Source organism: Cervus canadensis, chromosome 25 (assembly GCF_019320065.1).
Source record: "Cervus canadensis isolate Bull #8, Minnesota chromosome 25, ASM1932006v1, whole genome shotgun sequence".
NCBI classification, from domain to species: domain Eukaryota; kingdom Metazoa; phylum Chordata; class Mammalia; order Artiodactyla; family Cervidae; genus Cervus; species Cervus canadensis.
The window spans coordinates 6,562,910-6,584,898 of NC_057410.1; the positions used below are offsets into that span (position 1 = coordinate 6,562,910).

The 21,989-nt window shown below is 36.3% G+C and overlaps 1 protein-coding gene across 6 annotated transcripts in view; it reads left to right on the plus strand.

Moving 5' to 3' along the window:
- The window catches only part of MON2 (MON2 homolog, regulator of endosome-to-Golgi trafficking), a 109,488-nt gene extending 87,734 nt beyond the window's left edge, over nt 1–21,754 (plus strand). For all 6 annotated transcript variants that reach the window (XM_043447483.1, XM_043447481.1, XM_043447479.1 and 3 more), the window contains 5 exons: nt 2,850–2,910; nt 3,975–4,098; nt 7,519–7,726; nt 9,794–9,876; nt 21,069–21,754. In XM_043447483.1, coding sequence (XP_043303418.1) covers nt 2,850–2,910; nt 3,975–4,098; nt 7,519–7,726; nt 9,794–9,876; nt 21,069–21,232 — 640 coding nt within the window. In that variant the 3' untranslated portion in view covers nt 21,233–21,754. The remainder of the gene's footprint in view (nt 1–2,849; nt 2,911–3,974; nt 4,099–7,518; nt 7,727–9,793; nt 9,877–21,068) is intronic.
- The last annotated feature ends 235 nt before the right edge of the window (nt 21,755–21,989 follow it).

Consider the following 21,989-nt stretch of genomic DNA (forward strand, 5'->3'; position numbering starts at 1 on the left):
GTTCTGTTGGGCAGCACTGATCTAAAATGTACCATTTTACTAGAGATGGGCTTCTCACTAATAGCTGTGATATTTCAGTACTCCTACAATCTGATTTTCCTTTGTGCTATCGTGGTGAAAGTCTGATAACAAAAGTTTTTCTGTTCTGTTTTTTTTAATCCATTAATCATTTTTTAAAACACTTTTTAAATCATTTTTTTTAGAATGACGAATATGCCATGTACTGCTTTGTAACCATTTTAAATTGCTAGTTTGAAACCATTTAAATTATAAATTTCATATACTTGAAGAAAAATTTACATTGGCATGTTGATAATGATCAGATGAGTCTACAGGAAAGTGATTTAATGAAGAAATTTTGTCTGTCTTTCTAATCTGGTTTAGTTATTTAGTAAAGAAAAATTGTAGAATGCAGAAGGTTAACTTAAATTTTTTCTCTGTTAGAGCTTATCCCTTGTTTCAGAATTAGAAGCAATGATGTGTGATCCTAATTTCTGTTTCCATAACTAGTCAGATTTTGTTTTGCTTTCTTACCTCTAGAAATCTTATTGATACCAATGCAAGCATACTATACCTTTCTCTGCTGTTTCCCAACTGTTTATGGTCTGCAAGCTGCTTTCACAAGGCAGTACAGTAACAGAGAAAACAAAACCAAAATCAACTAGAAGAAAGGAGAGGCTTTGGACATCATTGAGGGCTATCACAAATGAATGAATTATTTAAATGAGTGAAAGAAAAATCCAGTTAAAAATGAGAAACTAAAGGATTGTAGCCTGGTAGACACTTGAGGTCTATTAGGAATTCATTCAACCGCCCTTTGAATACCAAAACGTGGTAGTTCTTTAGAACAGTGGTTCTAAATTCTAATTGGTACCAGAGACCAATTTCATGGAAAACAGCTGCCTATCTCCTGCTGTGCGGCTGGGTTCCTAATGCTGCCCTGCTCTAGAAGACACATGGGCTAGTGGGAATTCAAACAATTATGGTCTGTTGACCTTCAGTTAAAAACACTAAGTACTACCCGGAAGAGTTGAAACATAGTCACACAAAAACTTGTACACTAATGTTTATAGCAATATTATCGTAATAGCCAAATAAATGAAAACAATCCAAATGTTCTGATGAGTGGATAAATTAAATGTGATTTGTACATGCATATAGTGAAATAGTTAGCTGTGAAATACTGATGCATATTACAATATAGATGAATCTTGAAATCATTATGCTAAGTGAAAGAATGCAAACACAAATGAGATCACATACAGTTTGATTTGTGTTTCAGAGTTGAGAGGAGAGTAGAATAAGGCATGACTACTCATGGACGCAGAGTTTCTCTTTTGGAGGTGATGAAAACATTCTAGAATTAGAAATGACCATGGTACAACTTTGTGAATATACTAAAAAGCATTATATGGTACCATTTAAAAGGATACATTGTATGGTATGAATTATATTTCAAAAAATAAATTTAATGTACCATACAGAGAGAACTGAAGAAAATTACAAATAATACTTAATCAGTTTGAAGTCTCTTTTCTGTCAAATAAGGATTCATGAAAAAAAATTTTTTAAAGATTTCCATTATACTCTGTCCACATTAACCTGTCCACAGGTTGAATAAATTTCTGATTTTATTGACCATTAGAATTAGGAGGAGTAAACTTTTTGGCTTTGTACACTATTCCCTTCCCTCATTATATTTTTTAAAAGTAGTTTAGTGTTTCTGATGTGTGATTCCAATAATGTTAATACTGTATGTTCTTGATACGCTTTTTTTAATTGGTAGTTAGCCAATTGGTATTTTCTCTGTGTGTGTCTATTTTAATACCTGTAATGAAATAAACCAGATAATACCAAATAGAGCAAAATATCTCTAGATATAAAACTCTATATTGTACCTCTAAATCTAAACATGGTAATACTTTTTTTACATTTATAACTTCTATAAAAGAGTAGAACTTGGGCTCAAATATAAGTCTAGGTTCAAATTGTGGCTTGTCATTTATTTGCAATGTGTCCTGGTCATATGACTAGCCATTCAAAGCTTCAGTTTCCTCTTCTGTCAATTACATGGTAATACCTGTGGTTACTGTGAATATAGGTGATACTGTGAATAAAGCTCTTAATACAGTGGTTGGCTTTCTAATTTTTGCTGTCATTATTATTGTAATAATCATTATCATCCTAGTCTCAGCTGTTTTTAAAAGTGCTTAATATTTCATTGTTTCGTACGTTTAAAAGAACTTTACTGCTCATTCTTATTAAGAGCCACAGGGTCTAGAATTGACTTTGGTTCTCTTAGAACTGTTGATTTATTCTGATTTTGGTGGAACAGTTTTCTGCTTTAGAAAGTCTGAATCAGCCCTCTTTTCAGATGTTCGCTATCTTTCATTGTAAATATATCTCGTATATCATATTCATTACAAATTAGTGACTCACGGGCTGTCACTGAGTGAATAATCAAGCACCTTGGCCATGGCTCCCTTAATCACGGGCAGTGTGAGTGAATTCAGTTTCTGTCACAGTGGTGATTTCTGCTGTGACTCCAGATGATAGTATTTTCACTTTTCCTTGTTTTTCACTCATAGTCCTAAAAGAAGTTATGTTCTACAGATTTTAGTTCAAGATTGAGCCAGGTATTTTTGTAACTAGAATTTCATGTTTGTAGTTAGCTTAATATTTATACTAATTACTTTAAGAAATACTGTTCTTTTAAATAAATGATAACGTTCTAACTTGGATGAAGAAATTTTTTTGATGTTCAAATTCTGTTTATTTTCTGTTGGTATTTTCAGGAAGTATTTTACCTTTAAAATCAAGTCTTTTATTTGTTTATTTTTTTTTTTTAGCATACCTCCAGATAACCTCTCTATTCAAGAATTTCAAAGAAATGAAAGTATTGATGTTGAGGTGAGGAATCTATTTAAGACATTCTCCTATGACTATACAAACCAAATAATAAAAATGTTAAAATTGCTTAAAACATATATAAAGTGATAGATTGAATGTGAACCTAAAAGCATTAAAACTCTCAAAAAGGTTACAGTTTAATTTATAAAGCACTGATATTTAAAAAACTACTTTTTTATATTTGTTAGCTTTGTGCATGTTGTCTAGACACTTAATTGTGTCCATTTAATAATTTTAAAGAGCAGTTGATTTAGTAAAATAAATCTTATCAGTGAGCATGTATTTGAGAGCTCACTTTATCGTTTGACAAATCAGATGTTTGTATTTAATTGATAAGTTGCTCAGATTTTTCTATTTTTAACCAGCTGTAGAAACAAATAGTGAATGTTTTTTAAAGAGTATATTCTGCTGATTATAAATGGAATTTAAACAAGTAATTTTCAGTTACGGATTTTTTGTTGGGGGGTGGTTATTCTTATTTTTTTCCCTGTAAGTAGGATAGGGGAACTTTTTAACTAAAACAAATAAACTACATAAAAAGCATTGGTATCATATACAGATGTAAAATAGTGCCTTTTGTCCCATTGCTGTACTATTATAAACTCTTCTTCAAACTTTATTTTTTCCTTTAAAAGGCAAAATAGTACATTATATGTTAGAAATAAGCTATTTAACAAAAATGAATATAACTTCTTAATAGCTCATTTTTATGGTACTAAAAGGTGATTTAAATCTTATTCTTAGTCCCTTTTTAGATACGGTATTCTAATATGGATGTATTTCATATGCTGATTTTTTTTCTCCAGAGCACTCTTGCATTTATCATGTTGAATATCAAAATTTATTGAATTTGTGTAGTGAACAGTTTGTAGTATGGACTATTTGTAATACATTTTATTCACTAAGACACGTGAGGAAAGCGGACTAATTATCCTCTATATTAACATTAAAATGCTTGTATACATCTATTAAGAAAGATTCTTTTAAAATAAAATTTAAATTTTATTCTATAAGTTATTATCTCTTAAAAAATAATGCCTTTGAATCTGCCTCTTTTGTTTTAGGTGGTTCAGCTTATCAGCACTGAGATACTCCCTTATGCCAATTTTATTCCTAAGGAATTTGTTGGCCAGATAATGACTATGCTTAATAAAGGGTCGATACATTCTCAGTCATCTTCATTTACAGGTATTTCAATGGTTTTTTAAAATGTTAATAAATATTGAAATACTTTTGAAGAAGCTGACTTGTGGAAATGTGTACTCCTCCAGTTGTGGTAAATGTAAATGGGTGAATGGTTAAGAAAGAATGTAATGTAGAACATTAAGCTTTCTGAGGGAAAAATGTGATGAATATTCTGTGAATTATGTGTGATGAATTAAATTGCCAAGTACTTATGGAAATCACCTAAATCATTGCAGGCTGACATAAGTTAGCCAGTTTTGTGAAGTCATGGATTATTGTGACATAATGAGTATGTATTCTTACCACTTAGTTAACTTGGTTAACTTAGTAGTTGGGTGACTGTCAGTTTTGTCATCTATAAAATAAAGATATTAATACCAACCTCTCAGGACTATAAATTGCAGTTAGTCCATTTACAAACTGGTTCTTTTTCCTAGCCCAGACAGTTTTTTAAAATAATCTGGTAAAGTGCAGGTTTAACAAACATTCAGTTCAGTTGTTTCCGACTCTTTGCGATGCCATGGATTGAAGCACCAACTCCTGGAGTTTACTCAAACTCACGTCCATCGAGTCGGTGATGACATCCAACCATCTCATCCTCTGTCGTCTGCTTCTCCTCCCACCTTCAATCTTTCCCAGCATCAGGGTCTTTTTCAATGAGTCAGCTCTTTGCATCAGGTGGCCGAAGTATTGGAGTCTCAGCTTCATCATCAGTCCTTCCAATGAACACCCAGGACTGATCTCCTTTAGGACAGACTGGTTGGATCTCCTTGCAGTCCAAGGGACTCTCAAGAGTCTTCTCCAACTCCACAGTTCAAAAGCATCAGTTCTTTGGTGCTCAGCTTTCTTTGTAGCCCCATTTTCACATACATACATGGCTATTGGAAAAACCATAGCTTTGACTAGACGGACCTTTGCTGGTAAAGTAATGTCTCTGCTTTTTAATATGCTGTGTCGGTTGGCTTTTCTTCCAAAGAGCAAGCGTCTTTTAATTTCATGGCTGCAGTCACCATCTGCAGTGATTTTGGAGCCCAAAAGATAAAGTCTGTCACTGTTTACATTGTTTCTCCACCTGTTTGCCATGAAGTGATGGGACTGGATGCCATGATCTTAGTTTTCTGAATGTTAAGTTTTTAACATTAGAACATCAGAGAAAAATTTCTGAAGTGCACTTATCTTAATGTAGTTAACTTTTTAAGAATATTTAAAAATTATAGATCAGTTTTAATAAAATACATTTTAAGATCCATATTCATAACTACATGTAAATATTCTGTTAAATAAGGACTATTGAGTTACCATGTATACTTTTTCCAGCAATTTTTTGATGATACCTCTTGCTATTTATACTATTAATTGTACCAAGATAAAGAAGGTACATGTATATTCTTCCAATGACTTTACAATCAGACACAAATTTTTCAGCTTTAACTTGGAGTTTTCTTTAAACGTATACATACAAAGCCTTTTTGCTAATAAATAAGGCCAACTTAAAAACACAGAGGTTCCAGTGATTATTTCTGGTGCCCTGTTCTTAGTTATGATCTGACAGCCAGAGCTCACAAGTGGTTCAGGAAATCTTCCAACATGAAAGAGAAAGACCAAAACAGTTGAGAGGGTAGAAAAAATTGGGAAGAAAGAGATAAAAATGCAGAGCCATAGAAAACATTTATTTTAATTACGATGCTCAAGAAGATAAAAGATTTTACGTTCATAAAACAAGAAAAATGTTACTAAAGTGGAATAGTTAGAACACAAAAGAGTCCAAAGAAGCTAAAAATATGATGGCTGACATAAGTTCTATGAAAGGTTGGAAGAAAACATTAAGGAAAAACCTAGAAGTAGAGCAAAGACAAACAAGTGGACAATCTGAGAGGAAAGAAAATGGATCTCAGGGATCTTAGATCTGACAATAGGTCTTCCAAAAAGAATAGAGAAAAACTAGGAGAGGAAGTTATCAAAGAAACAAGTTGAAGATATAAATCTGCAGATTAAAAGTAGTCACTCACCGACTTCCCTGGTGGTTTAGTGGTAAAGAAGCTACCTGCCAATGCAAGAGACATGGGTTCTATCCCTGGTCCGGGAAGATTCCGCATGCCTCAGAGCAGCTAAGCCCATGCACCATAACTTTTGAGCCTGTGCTCTGAAGCCTGGGAGTCACAACTCAGCAACTGCTGAAGCCACATGTCTAGAGCCTGTGCTCTGCAAAAAGACAAGCCACCGCAGTGAGAAGCCTGTACACAGAAACTAGAGTAGTCCCTGCTTGCCACAACTAGAGAAGAGCCTGCCCAGAAATGAAGACCCAGCACAGTCAATAATAAATACATAGATTAAAAAAAAAAGTGGTCACTCAGTACCCAGGATAGTGAAAGAAAAAAAGACTTACAATAAGTCTTGTCATCGTGAAATACCAGAATATCAGGGATACAGAGAAGATGCTAAAAGATTTCAGAAAAGACAAAAAAAAGTTCAAACACCAGAGAGTTGGGTCAAAAGGACATTGGAATTCTCAGTAGCAGCACTGAGTGCTCACATACATTGAGGCTGTGGTTTCAGAGTCAAATGGAAAAGATTGCTAACGCAGAGTTTTATACCTAGGCCCAGCTGTTGGCCAAAGTGAGGAATGTAGAATGGTAATTCTCAAATGTCAGTGTGCATTAACCTCACCTGGGGGGAAGTCACTGTTGGGCTCTAACCCAGAGTTTCTGGTTCAGTAGGTCTGGAGTGAGGCATGAGAATACGCTAACACATTCTCTGGCGATGCTGATGGTGCTGGGAGCTACACTTTGAGTGTGACAGTAAAATGACACTTTGAGAAATGTAGTCTCAAAATTTTTACTTCCCTCCTATGCACGTTCTCAGGAACTGCAGAATATGCCCTGTGAAAACAAAGGAGTAAATCAAGAAAGGGGAGAGCATTAAGATCTAGAGAGTAAGATATAACACAAGAGAGAATAAAAACTCACAGGGTGAGGCCAGAGACTGGTTCCAGGAGATAACTGGACAGCATATCCACAGGGCCACTAGTCCAGACTGGAGCAGAGGTCAGGGTCTGGGGAAGATGCTGCCAAGAGAAAAAAGGAGAGAGACAATCAAATGGATTATTCCCAGTTGGACCATGTGGAAGACTATTAGAGGTATTCTATAGCGCTGTTGAAGTGTAAACAAAGACCAGGACATGAAAAACTTTAAAGTGATGTGAGTGGATAGTCTGCCTTGTTTTTGATCTTGCAAGGGGGAAGATTGTTCTCTCTCTCTCTCTCTCTCTCTATATATATATATATATATATGCTTTTAAGTTTTTCATACGTGCTCCTTGCCACTTAAGGAATTTCCTTTTATTCCTACATTGCTAAGAATTTGTATCACTAGAGTGTATTTATTTAACCTTGAATTAACCATCAAACATTGTTAATTCTACAGAAGCAGAGATTGATATTCGTTTGAGAGAAGAATTTTCTAAAATGTGTTTTGAAACCCTGCTTCAGTTCTCCTTCAGTAATAAAGTCACAACCCCTCAGGAAGGCTACATCTCACGAATGGCACTCTCAGTGCTGCTTAAGAGGTCCCAGGATGTGCTGCACCGTTATATAGAGGATGAAAGATTAAGTGGCAAATGCCCCCTTCCAAGGTATATGTATATATATTTTTTAATTAAAGAAGGAAATACACTATCATAGTTGTTAATAATTTAAAAAGCTCAGAAAGTCAGGTGTTTCCGTAAATATTTTTGAACTTAACCTGAGGCTGTTTATAATTTTATTTATTCCATACAATGAAATATTCATAAGTTTTGCTGCATATATATTAGTGTGTTTATTATAGGATGCCTTTTCTGACTCCTCATGGGGGTTAAGTAATATATGATATATATACCAAGTTACTTATATTATTTTGCAAAAAAAATGAATTCTAAAATATAGCTTCCCAAGGATTTCTGCTTAAGGACCTGTGGATCTGTATGAACACATGATTGTTAATTTCTCTAGAGAGAAAATAATAGTTAAATCATACTTTATGAACTTCCTCGTTTGTTTTACCGTCATTTCAAGGTTTCTCTGTAAGTCATCTAGCCGTATTTTGTATCTTCTTTTCATCTAGTTGACCTAATTAAGCCCTTGTACCTAAACTGATTTGCTTCTCATTTGGTCAAGCTGTCAATCTTTCTGCTAAGCCAAGGCTAATCAAAGTTGGGGTACAGATCAGAATTCATAAAAAAATACAGTAAAAAATTGGATTATGTTGCCAACCTAGTTTTTAACGTGTAAGTTAGAATTTAAGGCAGAGCAAGTGAATCAAACAGAACTTGATATTGGAAGACAAAGAAATCTAAGTCAGGAGAGAGTTAGGAAGATTACTGTGGATCCCCTTCCATAAGGCAGTATTGGAGAGTTAAATCACTAATCCTAAGTCTTTGTGTACATTCTTATTTACTTAGAATAAATCTCTAGAGTTGGAATTGACCTGTCAAAAGATATAGACATTTTGAAAGGTTTTGATATATATTACAAATTGCCTATCAGAGACTTCTACCAGTTTATGTTCTCCCAGGAGTATATTATTATCCTTCTCCTCAGTTTTTAGCAGTTTAAAGTTATTTGCCATTTTATCACTTATCTTTTAAAAATTTGATGAAGAATAATCTATTATTAATTAGACAACTTAATTTTATTAATTATAATTGTGATTGATTATTAATAACTTAATTATTATTAAATGAAAGTTATTAATTTGCCTTTAAAATTTTTTTCTTCTTTAATTACCAGTGTTTATTTGCTATTTATATTTCCACTTTTAGGACCACTATATTTTGAATTTCTAGAACATGAATTATACCTTCTAATAAATTATATACAAAAACATTCCAAAGACAGGTGTTAGTAATTCGGTTATTGTCATGATTGAAAAGGTCCATGGGGTTGCAAGAGTCAGACACGACTTAGCGACTAAACCACCAAACCACCACCATACTTAAAAAGGGAGGCTTGAAATAGTACCCTCTCATACTATTAAGAAAATCTTATCAGTTGAGTGATAACACATATTCATACCAGGAGTGGGGCGTGGGGGAGGACTGTAGAGAAGAAGAGAGATTTCTACAGAGAGAAAGAAAAATCAAACTACTCTTGTTGGTCCTTTACTTCAAGCTTATTCTTCATTGCTGATGTCTCTAAATTGACTTTGAGCATATTTCTTATATGTTGTTTTAAAAAGTTAAATAAGTACTATTGTAATTTTAAAGATACTTTTAACAGCATGATAAATTATGTGCAAGGGGTAATAACAATCTTTAAGTTTTGGCAGATCTCTTTTAGTACTAATAAGTTAAAAAGAAAAAAACTTTAGTAGAAGTTTTAACAGCATATCTTATACATTGTTTTTTAAGTAGTTTATACAGTGTTTTTTAAGTAGTTTTAAGAAATATCTTACAAATAAATTTAAATTTGCATGAGTAGATTGTCTTTCCCCCCATTTTAGTGTTGATAACTTAGAATAACTATAAATCTTAGTTGCACACCGAAATACATGTTACTGAAATGATTTTCTTTTATAAGAACTTAGAAAAATATTAACTTTGCATTGTTTAATGTTCAGTATTTTCCAAAGTGTATCTATTTCTATAACTTAGTAAAAAAAAAAAAACACACATGGTATATATTAAAATCTTTTTGGAAATAATTTCCTCCCTTTTTTTTAGGCAACAAGTAACAGAAATCATATTTGTATTAAAAGCAGTCAGTACTCTCATTGATTCACTTAAGAAGACTAAGCCTGAGAATGGTAAGTACTTAGAAACTCAGTAATTCTAGGCTTATAACATTTATGTTCTATTTGTGTTGTATTTTTGCACTACTGTTTAGTTAACTGAATTTTAGGAACATAACAGCTACAAGACTTTTTTCCCTTGGGCCTTAGGACAGCAAAGCAACAAGTCCCTCACAACAGACATGAGGACGTCAATTAAGTAAAATTGCTTTCTAATGTTTGCCAACTTTTTCCCCAGCAGCTTTGAGATATAGTTGATATATAACAGTGTATAAGTTGAAGGTGTAAAACTTGTTGATTTGATATATTTTCAATATGTTACATAATTACCATTTCTTTTCTTGTGGTGAGAATATTTAAAATTTACTCTCTTAGCAACTTGCAGGCATATAATATGGTATTATTAACTGTAATTACCATGCTGTATGTTAAATCTCCAGAACTTACTCATCTTATACCTGAAAGTTTGTATCCTTTGACTGACGCCTGCTCGTTTCCCCAACACTCTCAGTTCTTAGCAACCACCGTTTTACCCTGTTTATTTGAGTTCATTTTTTCTAGATTCCACACATAAGCAATGTCATCCTAGGATTTGTCTTTCTCTGTGTGACATTTCGTTTAGCATGATGCCTTCAGGTCCATTCCATTGACTCACATGGCAGGATTTTCTTCCTTCTCATGGTGGAGTAATATTTTGTTGTGTGTGTATGTGTGTTTACAAATATATATAAATATACATATACATACATACTGCATCATTAGTCATTCGCCATTGATGAATACTTAGGTTGTTTCTATGTCTTGGCTACTGTCAGTAACACTACAGTGAACATGGGGATACAAATATTTCTTTGAGATATGCTTCCATTTTCTTTGGACATATGCCTAGAGGTGGAGTTGCTGGATCATAGTTCTAGTTTTAATTTTTTGAGGAAACTCTATACAGTTTTTCATGGTAGTTGTACTAAATTACATTCCCATTCACAGGGCCCAAGTGTTCGCTTTTCTCCATATCCTTGCTAACACTTAATACTTCTTTTTTTGATGACACTGTTTTAACAGGTTTCAGGTAACACCTCATTATGGCTTATTACTATTATTATTTTATTTGTGAGGTAACATTGGCTTGTAGTAGTATATGTTTCATGTGTACTTTTATTCTTGTGTACACACTCTACTAGTGCGCTCTTAGCTTTATTCACTTTTGCTGTTAGTCTCTCTTTCAGGTATTTCTGCTCTGGTCTTTATTATTTCCTTTCTTCCACTGACTTTGAGCTTCATTCATCCTTCTTTTCTAGTTCCATTAGATGTAAAGTTAGATTTTTTTGAGAATTTTCTTATTTCTTGAGGTAAGCCTATATTGCTGTAAAGTTCACATACTGTTGCTGCATCACGTAGATTTCGGAATGTTATATTTTTGTTTCCATTTGCCTTCAGGTGTTTTTAAAAATTTATCCTTTGATTTCTTCATTGAGTCAATAGTTGTTCAGTAGCGTGTTTTTTAGTTTCCACATATTTGTGATTTTTCCAATTTTCTTTTTGTAGTTGATTTCTAGTGTCATACCATTGCGATTGGAAAAGATGTTTGATATGGCTTCAGTTTTCTTAAATTTATTGAGACTTGTTTTGTGCCCCAGCATGTTGTCTGTCCTTAGTAATGTTCCATGTGTACTAGAGAAGAATGTGTATTCTGGTGCATTTGGATGGCATGTTCTGTATCTATCAAACCCATCTGGTCTGATTCATTGAAGGCCACTTATTTCCTTGTTGACTTTCTGTCTGAATGATCTATTGCTATAAGCAGAGTGTTAAAGTCACCCACTGGAACTGTGTTGCTGTCAGTTTCTCCGTTTAGATCTATTAATAATTACTTCATATATTTTGCTGTTTCTATGTTGTTGTTCAGTTGATAAGTCATTTGTGACTCTTGCAACCTCATCGACTGTATAGCCCACCAGGCTCCTCTATCCATGGGATTCTCCAGGCAAGGATACTGGAATGGGTTACCATGCCTTCCTCTAGGGGATCTTCCCGACCCAGATATCGAACCTGTGTCTCTTGGCAGCCAGGTTCTTTACCACTAGCACCACCGGGATAGATACGTATATATTAGCAACTGTTGTGTCTTCTTGATGAATGTTCCCCTTTATCATTACATAGTGTTCATCTTTGTCTCTTGCTACCCTTTTTGGGCTCAAAGTGTGCCTTGTCTGATGAGTACATACAGATATTACATCTGCTTCCTTTTGGCTATCATTTGCTTGGAGTATCATCTTCCGGCCCTTCACTTTGAGCCTGTGTTTGTCTTTAGAGCTGACATGAGTCTCCTGGAGGCAGCATGTGCCTGGGTCTTGTTTTTTAATCCATCCAGCCACTGTCTGTCTTTTGATTGGTGAATTCAATCCATTTACATTTAGAGTGATTATTAATGGATGAGGACTGGGGACTGCCATTTTATCTTTTTTTGTGGTTGGTCTACATTCTTTCTTTTTCCTTGTCTTCCCACCATTTTCATTTGTGGGTTTTGTGATATTTTTCTCAATTTTCTCTTTTTTTATATTTTATATCTCTGCTCTAGATTTATATTTTGTGTTTGCCTTGATGTTTCTGTGAAGTGTCTCACAGATGAAATATTTCTTTTTCTGCTGATAGCACATTTTATTTGCCTGTACAGGTTCTGTCCTTTTCCTGTTCCCTTTGTGTTTTTTTGTTGTCCCAAATTATCCTTTTTTATGTTGTGATTTCGTTACTAAATTAGTTTTTTTTTTTACTTGCTTTTCCCCTTTTAACCTTTATGCTATAATTATTTAAAAGATTTTTATCTGTATTATCACTTTATTCAATGTTTTGTGTACTTTTATCTTTTTGTTTCAAGTAGAAGAGCTCCTTTCCACATTTTTTATAAGGGAAGTCTTTTGCCTCAGTTCATTTGTCTAGAAGAGGCTTTATTTCTCTTTCATATCTGAAGGATAACTTTGCTGGATAGAGTAGGCTTGGCTGGTAGTTTTTAATCTTTCAACATTTTGATGATTCTCTCCTGGCCTATATAGATTTTCTGCTTAGAAATCTGATTGCCTAATGGATTACCTAATGGTAGGTTACCATTCTTTTTCCCCTGGATGACTTTAAAATTCTTTTCTTTGTCATTGATCTTTTCTCAGTTTTAATATTATTTGTCTTGGAGGTCTTTTTGCATTGAGGTAATTAGGTGTTCTCTTGGCTTAATGGACTTGTATATCCAGTTGCTTCCCCAGGTCTCAGCTCTTGTTTCTTTAAATAAACTCTCTACTCCCTTCTTCCTTTCTTCTCCTGCGTGTGTACTCAGTTGCCCAGTTGCATCCAACCCTTTGACCCTGTGGTCTGTAGCCTGCCAGGCTGTTCTGTCAACACTGAAGTGGGTTGCCCTTTCCTCCTCCACAGGATTTTTCCAACCCAGGGATCGAACCTGTGTTTCCTGCAGCCCCTGAACTGGTAGGCGGATTCTGTTACCACTGAGCCACCAGAGTGAGAAGCCCTCCTTCTTCTGGAATGCCCATTACTCTGTTGTTGCCTTTCCTAATAGAACTGGATAGTTCTTACACAATTTCTTCATTTAAAAAAAAAAAAATCTTAGGTCTCTTTCCTCTCCTACCTATATCATCATAAAATTTCTATCTTTTTAAACTTTTATTCGTTTATTTTTGACTGCACTGGGTTTTCGTTGTGGTGTGTGGACTTCTCTTTAGTTGGGGCATGTGGGATCCTAGTTCCCCACCCAGGGGTCAGACCTACATCTCCTGTATTGAAAGGCGGATTCTTAAGCACTGGACCACCAGGGAAGACCCACGATTTCCAACTTTGAGCTAGCTAATTCTTTCTTCCATATGGTCTGTTCTATTTCCCATACGTTCTTATGCGTCCTTTATTGAGTTCTTCAGCTGCAGAGTGAGTTTGGTGGTGTTTTAGAGTTCAGTCTCATTGGTAACATATTCCTTCTGTTCATTAATTGTATTCCTAAGTTCATCTTACTACTTTTCTATCTGAGCTTTCTCGTAGCTTTCTAAATTTCTTTTGGTGGTAGTGATTTAGTTGCTAAGTCATGTCTGACTCTTGTGACCCCATGGATTGTAGCCCACTAGGCTCCTCTGTCAGCTAGTTTAATTTTATCAATTAGATTGCAGTGTTGGGTGATTTTAAGTTTGGCTTCTGAAGAACTGCGGTTTTCTTTTCTGACACCATGTTACTTTGATTTTTCTTTCCTAAAGCTTCTTTTTTATTTGATTTTAACAATGTAACAGGTTAGTGATGAGAGGCCTTTCTTTCGTTTTTCAGTAGGTGGCACTATAGTACAAGTTTTTGACTTCTCTTATCTGCGATGCCTGTGTGGTTAGAGTGAGAATTGGCACTTTCCACCATCCCCTGCTTCTGCCAGAGGTAGCGTCTGGTGCCCTTGCCACTGCTTTGCTTTGGGGCTGGCTGGTACCTTGTTGCTACCAACGTTGCGGCCTAGGTCACCGCCATGGCAGGTTTCTCCACCATGTCTGGGATCTCCTGGGCCCACTGCAGTGGGGGGAGAGGGTGGGTGCGATGAGGAGCTGGGGTCTGGTGCTGTTGCCACATTCAGGGTTATCGGTATCATGGCCACTGCTGCTGTGGGCAGAGGGGCCGGAGTCCCCTGGGTCTGTGACTGGAGGGGCGATGTCGCTGTTGTTGCCTTGGTCACTGCTGTGGCCGAGAAGCCAGAGTCGGTGTCACCTGCCCTGCCGCTCCCAGGTTTTCTGTGGGGTTCGCTGCTGTGGCTGCGGATCCAGGACTTCAGGTGCCACCTCCACTGTTTCCCCGGTCCTGCCTCCTCTGTGTATTTCAGTTCATCCACTCTTTTTTTTTTTTGGCCATGCTCTTTGTGGGATCTTAGTTCCCCAACAAGGATCAAAACAAACCAGGCCCTTGGCAGTGAGAGTTTGGCATCCTGACTACTGGACTGCCGGAGAATTTTCAGTCTGTCCAGTCTGATGTACAGTTGTGCAGATGTGTGGGATTCTCTGCAATCCTGGTGTATTGGGCAGAGACATTTTTACTGAGTTAAGGATATTTTAATATTAATAGTTGTAGGTTAAAGGGAAGAGATGAAGTCCATGGGATTCTCCAGGCTAGAGTGCTGGAGTGGGTTGCTGTGCTCTCCTCCAGGGGATCTTCCCAACCCAGAGCTTGAACTTGCATCTCTGACAGCTCTTGTGTTGGTAGACGGGTTCTTTACCAGTAGCGCCACCTGGGAGGCCCAAATTGGCCTAAATGGTGCTCAGGCGGTAAAAAATCCACCTGCAATGACCTGAGTTCAATCCCTGGGTTGGGAGCATCCCCAGAGGAGGGCATGGCAACCCACTCTAGTATTCTTGCTTGGAGAATCCCCATGGACAGAGGAGCCTGGTGGGCTATAGTTCATGGGGTCGCAAAGAGTCGACACGACTGAGCACTCTAAGCAGCAGCTGTGTAGATAATTTATATTTTATGTATTTTTAATGGAGAACATGACTGAGTCTTGTGGGTCCTAGGAGTCTTCTATTCTGCATTTGTACCCATTTATCATATAAATAGCTTTGAATCATTTTTATAGCCCTTTCTCATTTGTTTCCCCTTTTCTGTTACTCATTTCTGTCCAATCCATTCTTTACATTAATGCCAAAAATGATTTTTCTAAACGTGCTGCATTGGTGATTCATTTTTCCATCTTATGAAACAGAACAAAATAATCTTTTTCTTTTACCATAACCTACCAAATACAAAGGATCCTACTGTCTTCACTAGATTCTCTTCATGCTTTTATCTCCCACTGGACTTGATATATACTATTCTCCCACCAAACTCACATTGCCAGTTTACCCAAGTACTCCCAATCCTTTCCTCATTTCATCCTCCTGCCTGTGTCCCCCCTGTTAAAATATCACACCACTTTTAAGGTGAGTGATTTCTCCTTTTGGTGCAGTTGTGGCCTCTTCTGTGTGCTTTTGTCCTGAAGCGCTCTGTCTGAATTATAGTTATATGTGTATATAACTCACTCCCCTTAAAGCGTAAAGTTCTTGACAGGCTTTTTAATCATGTTTTATTCTATTCTGAAACACAACACCACCACTGAAATTTTTTTTTTTTTTGGACCAGCCATTGGTTTTAAGAGTTTGTTACTGGTTCAGGAAAGATAAAGAGCTGGCATCAGCTCCTGGTCAGTTGTGTCACTGAGTACACGGGTTTAGCTTACTTTTTTATACAATAAGACTTTGTTACAGAAGAAGTCTGTTCATTCACACTCTGGTACAAGCAGATTGATGCTTTAAGCAGCATTACTTTTAAGACCCAAGAAGAACATAGGTTCCTAATAAATGAATCCCAGGATAATTTGTTCCTGTCAGTTGTTATATAATCAGATACATATTTTGCTGCTTTCAGAATTCACCGACTATCACTTTGGCCTAGAAAGCATATTATACTAAATTTTAAGAAGCAGTAGACTTGTGTATATTCAACCTCAAAAAGAAGGCGTCGAATTTCTAAGAAAAATTCTTGAATAAATGTCTTTAATTTATCCTATTATGTTCAAATTTGAATAATCTTAATAAGATGTTCTGTTTAATTTTTCAGAAAGGGAAATCATGCATTGACTTCCTGGAGACCAGTAAAATCTTTATTAGATCACGAGATAGAATTTGATTCTTAGAAATATATTATACTTAAGTAAACAGGAAATTCTCTATTTTTCATGTTATTGCTATAGATATAGTAAGAATGGCAAGTGTATTTTTTATGATCTTTACATAGCTGTTAAGAATGTAACCAGACAAGAAAAGGGAAGGAAAACTCAGTAGCCTTCTTTTGAAAAGTCAATGGGCCATAGGTAGGGCAGTGTATTATTGATACATGATTTAACTAAATTAATGTTAAAATTGTTCAAGAAAGTTTGAATTATGCCTGTGGGTATATTAAGTGAAGATTTAAATAAATGATGATAGAGTAACATATTAACATGGTATGTTAAACTCCATTAAGAAACAGGAAAAAAGAAAACAACTTGGAGAAAGTTGGGCCTTCCCAGCAGAAACATGCGGGACTGCTGGTAGCCAGTAGAGCCAGTGTTCACCCAACATTTGTTTAGAGCATGTTACTTGTTTGAGGGTTCTCTGGTGGGAGAGGCATTGTTTTGGATTTGTTTATCATCTTACTCGATCTTTAATTAAAAATTTGAAAAGATGGTAAATATACACATGGTTCAAAAATTCAAAACTGTAGAAAGATATACAGGGAACAGCGGTCTTTCCCCTGTTCTGTATCCCTTGTTCTGTACCTGCCTAGCTCTTACCTTACCGTCGTAGTCAGCCATTTTTATTAGTTTGTGGATCCTTCCATAAGTTTATTATGTAAATACAAATATATGTGTAGTTGGCTCTTCAACAATGCAGGAATTAGGGGTGCTGACCTTCCAAGTAGTCAGAAATTCCTCTATAACTTAGATGGTTCTTCCACGTTTGGGGTTCTGCATGCTTGGACTCAGCCGGCCAGGGACCATGTAGCACTGTAGTATTTATTGCGTACATGTGGATCCACGCCGTTCAGACCTGTGTTGTTCAAAAGTCAACTGTGCTCCAATATGCCCCCAGTTTTTAACACAAATAAATATTCATAATAGTCCCATATCTTACCTACTGTTCTGAACACGCTTCATTTTTCCACTTCATAAAATAAAGATTCTTCTGTATCAGTATGTGTAGCTTTTTCATGGTTTTTGATAGTTAAGTCCAGAGTGCCCATGAAGATCTATGGTTAGTTTTTAAAACATATTTTTTTTTTTTTAATTTGAGTTGCTTCCCCTGAGTTTTATGATGTTATCTTAAATAATGTATTTTTGTGTTTTCCTACAATAAACCAGGAATAAGTCTGGGCCAATCTAGATAGCTTTCAATCTATGCAATCTTTTTTCCCCCCAAATTCTTTTATCACAGTAAAATACATATTAAAAAACTCATCATCCTGTTTTTTCAGTAGTATTAAATGCATTCACAGTGTTGGTAACTATCACCTCTGTCCAGGTATGTAACTCTTTCCATTTTGTAACTGAAACTCTGTACTCATTAAACAGTAATTCCCCATTCCCCACTTCTCCAAGCCTGTGGTAATCACCATTCTAATTTCTTTCTCTGTGATCTTGACTACTCTTAACTACCTCATGTAAGTTGAAACATACAGTGTTTGCCTTATTATTTCACTTAGATAATGTTGTCAAATTTTATCCATATTTTAGTATGTTGCAGAATTTCCTTCTTTTTTTGAGGCCAAATAATATTCCGTTCTGTGTGTGTATGTATTCATTTGTCTGTTGGACCCTTGGGTTGCTTCCGTGTGTCTGCTGTTGTGAATAATGCTGCTATGAACAAGTGCATACAGATATCTCTTGGAGATCCTGTTTTCAATTCTTTTGAGTGTATAATTATATCCAGAAGTTCTCCAGAATTTCTGGATCATACTTTAAATTCTGTTTTGTATTTTTTGAGGAACTACCGTATTGTTCCCTGTACTACCTCACGTCACCGCCAGCAGTGAGCCAGAGCTGCGTTTTCTGCACATCCTCACCTGTGCTTGTTTTCTGTTTTTTAATAATAGCCATGCTGTTAAGTCTGAGGGTGTACCTAATTGTAGTTTCCATTTGCGTTTTCCTAACAATGATGTTGAGCGTCTTTTCATGTGCCTTATCAGCCATTTGTATATCTTCTTTGGAGAAATGTCTTTTCAAATCCTTTTCCCATTTTTGAGCTATTTGATGTCGTCGTTGTTGTTTTGTCCCTGAAGCCTCTGTTTGTCTGTGATCAGAAGCAGCAGCTAGAGCACAGATCCCTGATACTTGAAGGACAGGGGCCTTATTTCCTACTCGGGCCTCCCACAAGCCATCCGGAAGCTGCGCTAGGAACATTAGCACAGCTGCTTTCCACACGGCTGGAAGTGGGGGATAGGTAGGCTGCTTCTCTGCTAAAGGCTTAGATCGACAAAAATTAACCACAATATACTGTCCAAGTCTTGGAATCTGCAAGCCTCCAGTAGGCTCCAGAGTTTCAAAACAGTTGCCTCAGATTCTGCCAGTTCAGTTGTTTTCTAAGTGGGTAGACGGATTCCTGGCCCTTACTACTTTGCCTTTTCCCAGAATTCTTTTTGTGTAATCTTTTTGTTAAGTGATTAGTGGAAAGTTCTATAGACAACTACTGGAGCAAGCTATTTAAAAGTACTTAACGCCATTGGTTTTTGAAATGTTTCTTTGTTGTTGTTAAGCAGCAAGATTCTTTTTACAAATGAAATCTGATATGGATTGCCAACATACAAAACTGATAAAAAGCAGAACAGCTCTGACCTGACATTTGCTCCCTTTCCTATATCCATCAGTCCCACTTGCCTTTCCTTTTTCTCACCTCCTCTCTGAGGAAGCCTGTTTGGGTAGAGAAGAGATTAAAAATAGATTAGCATTTCCCAAGATATGTACTAAGGAATGAATATTAATGTTGAGGGATGTCAGTGGATACTGATTGGAAAAATTTCATAATCAAATTAATTTTGGAAACCCTGAATTGATAAAAAGTTAAACCTGTTGTTTTACTATGAGCGTTTAATAAATTCATGTGAACTGTAAATCCCCAAAAGGGAAGATAATATGTACAACATTTGCCAGACTTACTTGACCATCAATTTTTTTTTTGAAGAGGTAACTTGAAGAACACTAATTTGAGAACCTCATTCCTTTATTCTATAGTAAAGTTGAGACATGAGAAATTATATGACTTGTTTACGGATACCCAGCACTACCTTATCTCAGAAAGGTTTTTAGGTACTTAGTAGACACTCAGTACATTGGAGTGAAAAACGGAACCAAAGCCCCTGTGCATAGTGTCCTGTTCTTTTTTTATACTGCGCTGCCTCCCCGATTTGAGGTTTGTTCCACCAAGTGCCGTGTACGTGTGCCGTGTGCGTGTGCCGAGTACAAGTGCCGTGTACGTGTGCCGTGTACGTGTGCCGTGTACGTGTGCCGAGTACGTGTGCCGTGTGCGTGTGCCGTGTGCGTGTGCCGAGTGCGTGTGTCGAGTGCGTGTGCCGTGTGCGTGTGCCGAGTGCGTGTGCCGAGTGCGTGTGCCGTGTGCGTGTGCCGTGTACGTGTGCCGAGTGCGTGTGCCGTGTGTGTGTGCCGAGTACGTGTGCCGTGTACGTGTGCCATGTACCGAGTACGTGTGCCGTGTACCGAGTACGTGTGCCGTGTACGTGTGCCGTGTACGTGTGCCGAGTACGTGTGCCGTGTACGTGTGCCGAGTACGTGTGCCGTGTACGTGTGCCGTGTGCCTGTGCCGAGTACGTGTGCCGTCTGAGAGAACCTGACGTCAGCTTCCACCGTGTACTGTGCTCTCAACAGTGTGCACGGTACTCACAGGAGAACAGAGACGTAATATATGATCTCAGTGCGTAAGGAAATCAAGTCATTGTGGTGTAACACTTTTGTCCGTTCACAAATAGCATTTGACTGTATTAATTGTTCATAATAGTGATGAGGAAGGCAGAAATGTCCCTCCCCACTATAGTTTAAATCTACTCATATACATTAAAGATTAGCAAACAGTATAAGAATGGATGTATGTATAGTCATTTGAAGTTAACATCAATATTAAGGTTACTAGGAAAATAAGATGTATATATTTTTTAGCATACAACTGCATAAAAAATTGGATACTTTTTTTGACCATGCCATTTAGCGTGTGGGATCTTGGTTCCCCGATCAGGGATTGAACCCTGGCCTTTGGCGGTGAGAGCATAGAATCCTAACCACTGGACCACCAGGGAGGTCCCCCAAATTGAATTGTTTTCTAATTGTTCTTGAAATGTACACTTTCTTCTCTATTATACTGAAAATGACAAAAGTTTGAATTATTCTAAGTTGTTTTGTTAGTTTCCAAGGCCTTCACAAATTGAAGTATCATTTAAATACTTGATCATATTTGGTGGTATTGATGAGTCTGCACACTGGTCATTTATTTTTCCCTTATTAAATATTGCAGGAAGTCTTCTAGAGTTTAAAGAAGGAAAAGGTACAAGCTTGCAGAATCTCCATATTTTAGAAGATTGTTTTTTGCATTGCATTTGAAGGATTGTGTTTGTATTAACTAGATAATCTGCTAATTCAGCCCCCCTTTCCTTGTACTTTTGCATTACAGTTGATGGAAATACCTGGGCACAAGTAATTGCCTTATACCCAACTCTCGTGGAATGTATCACCTGCTCATCTTCCGAGGTCTGTGCTGCCCTGAAAGAAGCACTAGTTCCTTTTAAGGATTTCATGCAACCACCAACATCCAAAGTTCAAAATGGAGAATCTTGAGCAGCTACTCTAAATTTACAGAAGAATGATACATGAAAAATCTTTGCTTCTCAGTGAATTTTCTGTGAGAAGGACGTTTCTTACTACAAATAATTCTTGGCAGCTGTTGTTGGCCTCCTTTAAATTGTACTTACCTGAGTTAAGTAATTCATATTACAAGCTTACACGTCAACAAAGGCTCCTGAATGAGTAGCAGTGCAAGCCTTTAATAAACTGATGGGAGGAATGGTTAATTCTACAACGTACCTGCTACCGTATCTTCAACTGGTGATTTAAAAGTGAGCTTATGTACAGTCTGTGGTGTATGTGTTAATGAAGTACTTTTTAAAAAGAAAGAAAAGATGTTTCATTTAATCAGATTTATTAGGCTGGTGTTTTTGCGCCCTTTTTCTAGTACAAAATTGTACTAAAATTTTATGCAAGATGGTACTGTAACATTCCATTTTGTCTATAACCAGCCTTTGTAAACAAAGGGAACTGATCAACTTGTGTGTATAATAAATGATACAGTTCTGTATAAAATTGTTGCATTTATTATTTAAATTTTTAAAATATTGATAATGTTAAATGCTTGAAGCTGTATTTATTATTAATACAAAATTGTTTGCTTACATTTTTACTTATAATTTGCCTTCTTAAGTGGCAGATATGCTTACCATATGATTATGTGGTTAGCTTAATGCTTATTTTGAATGTATTTACTAGTGACTATTAAAAATCTGACCAGAAAGGTCATGAGAACACAGCAGCAGATAGT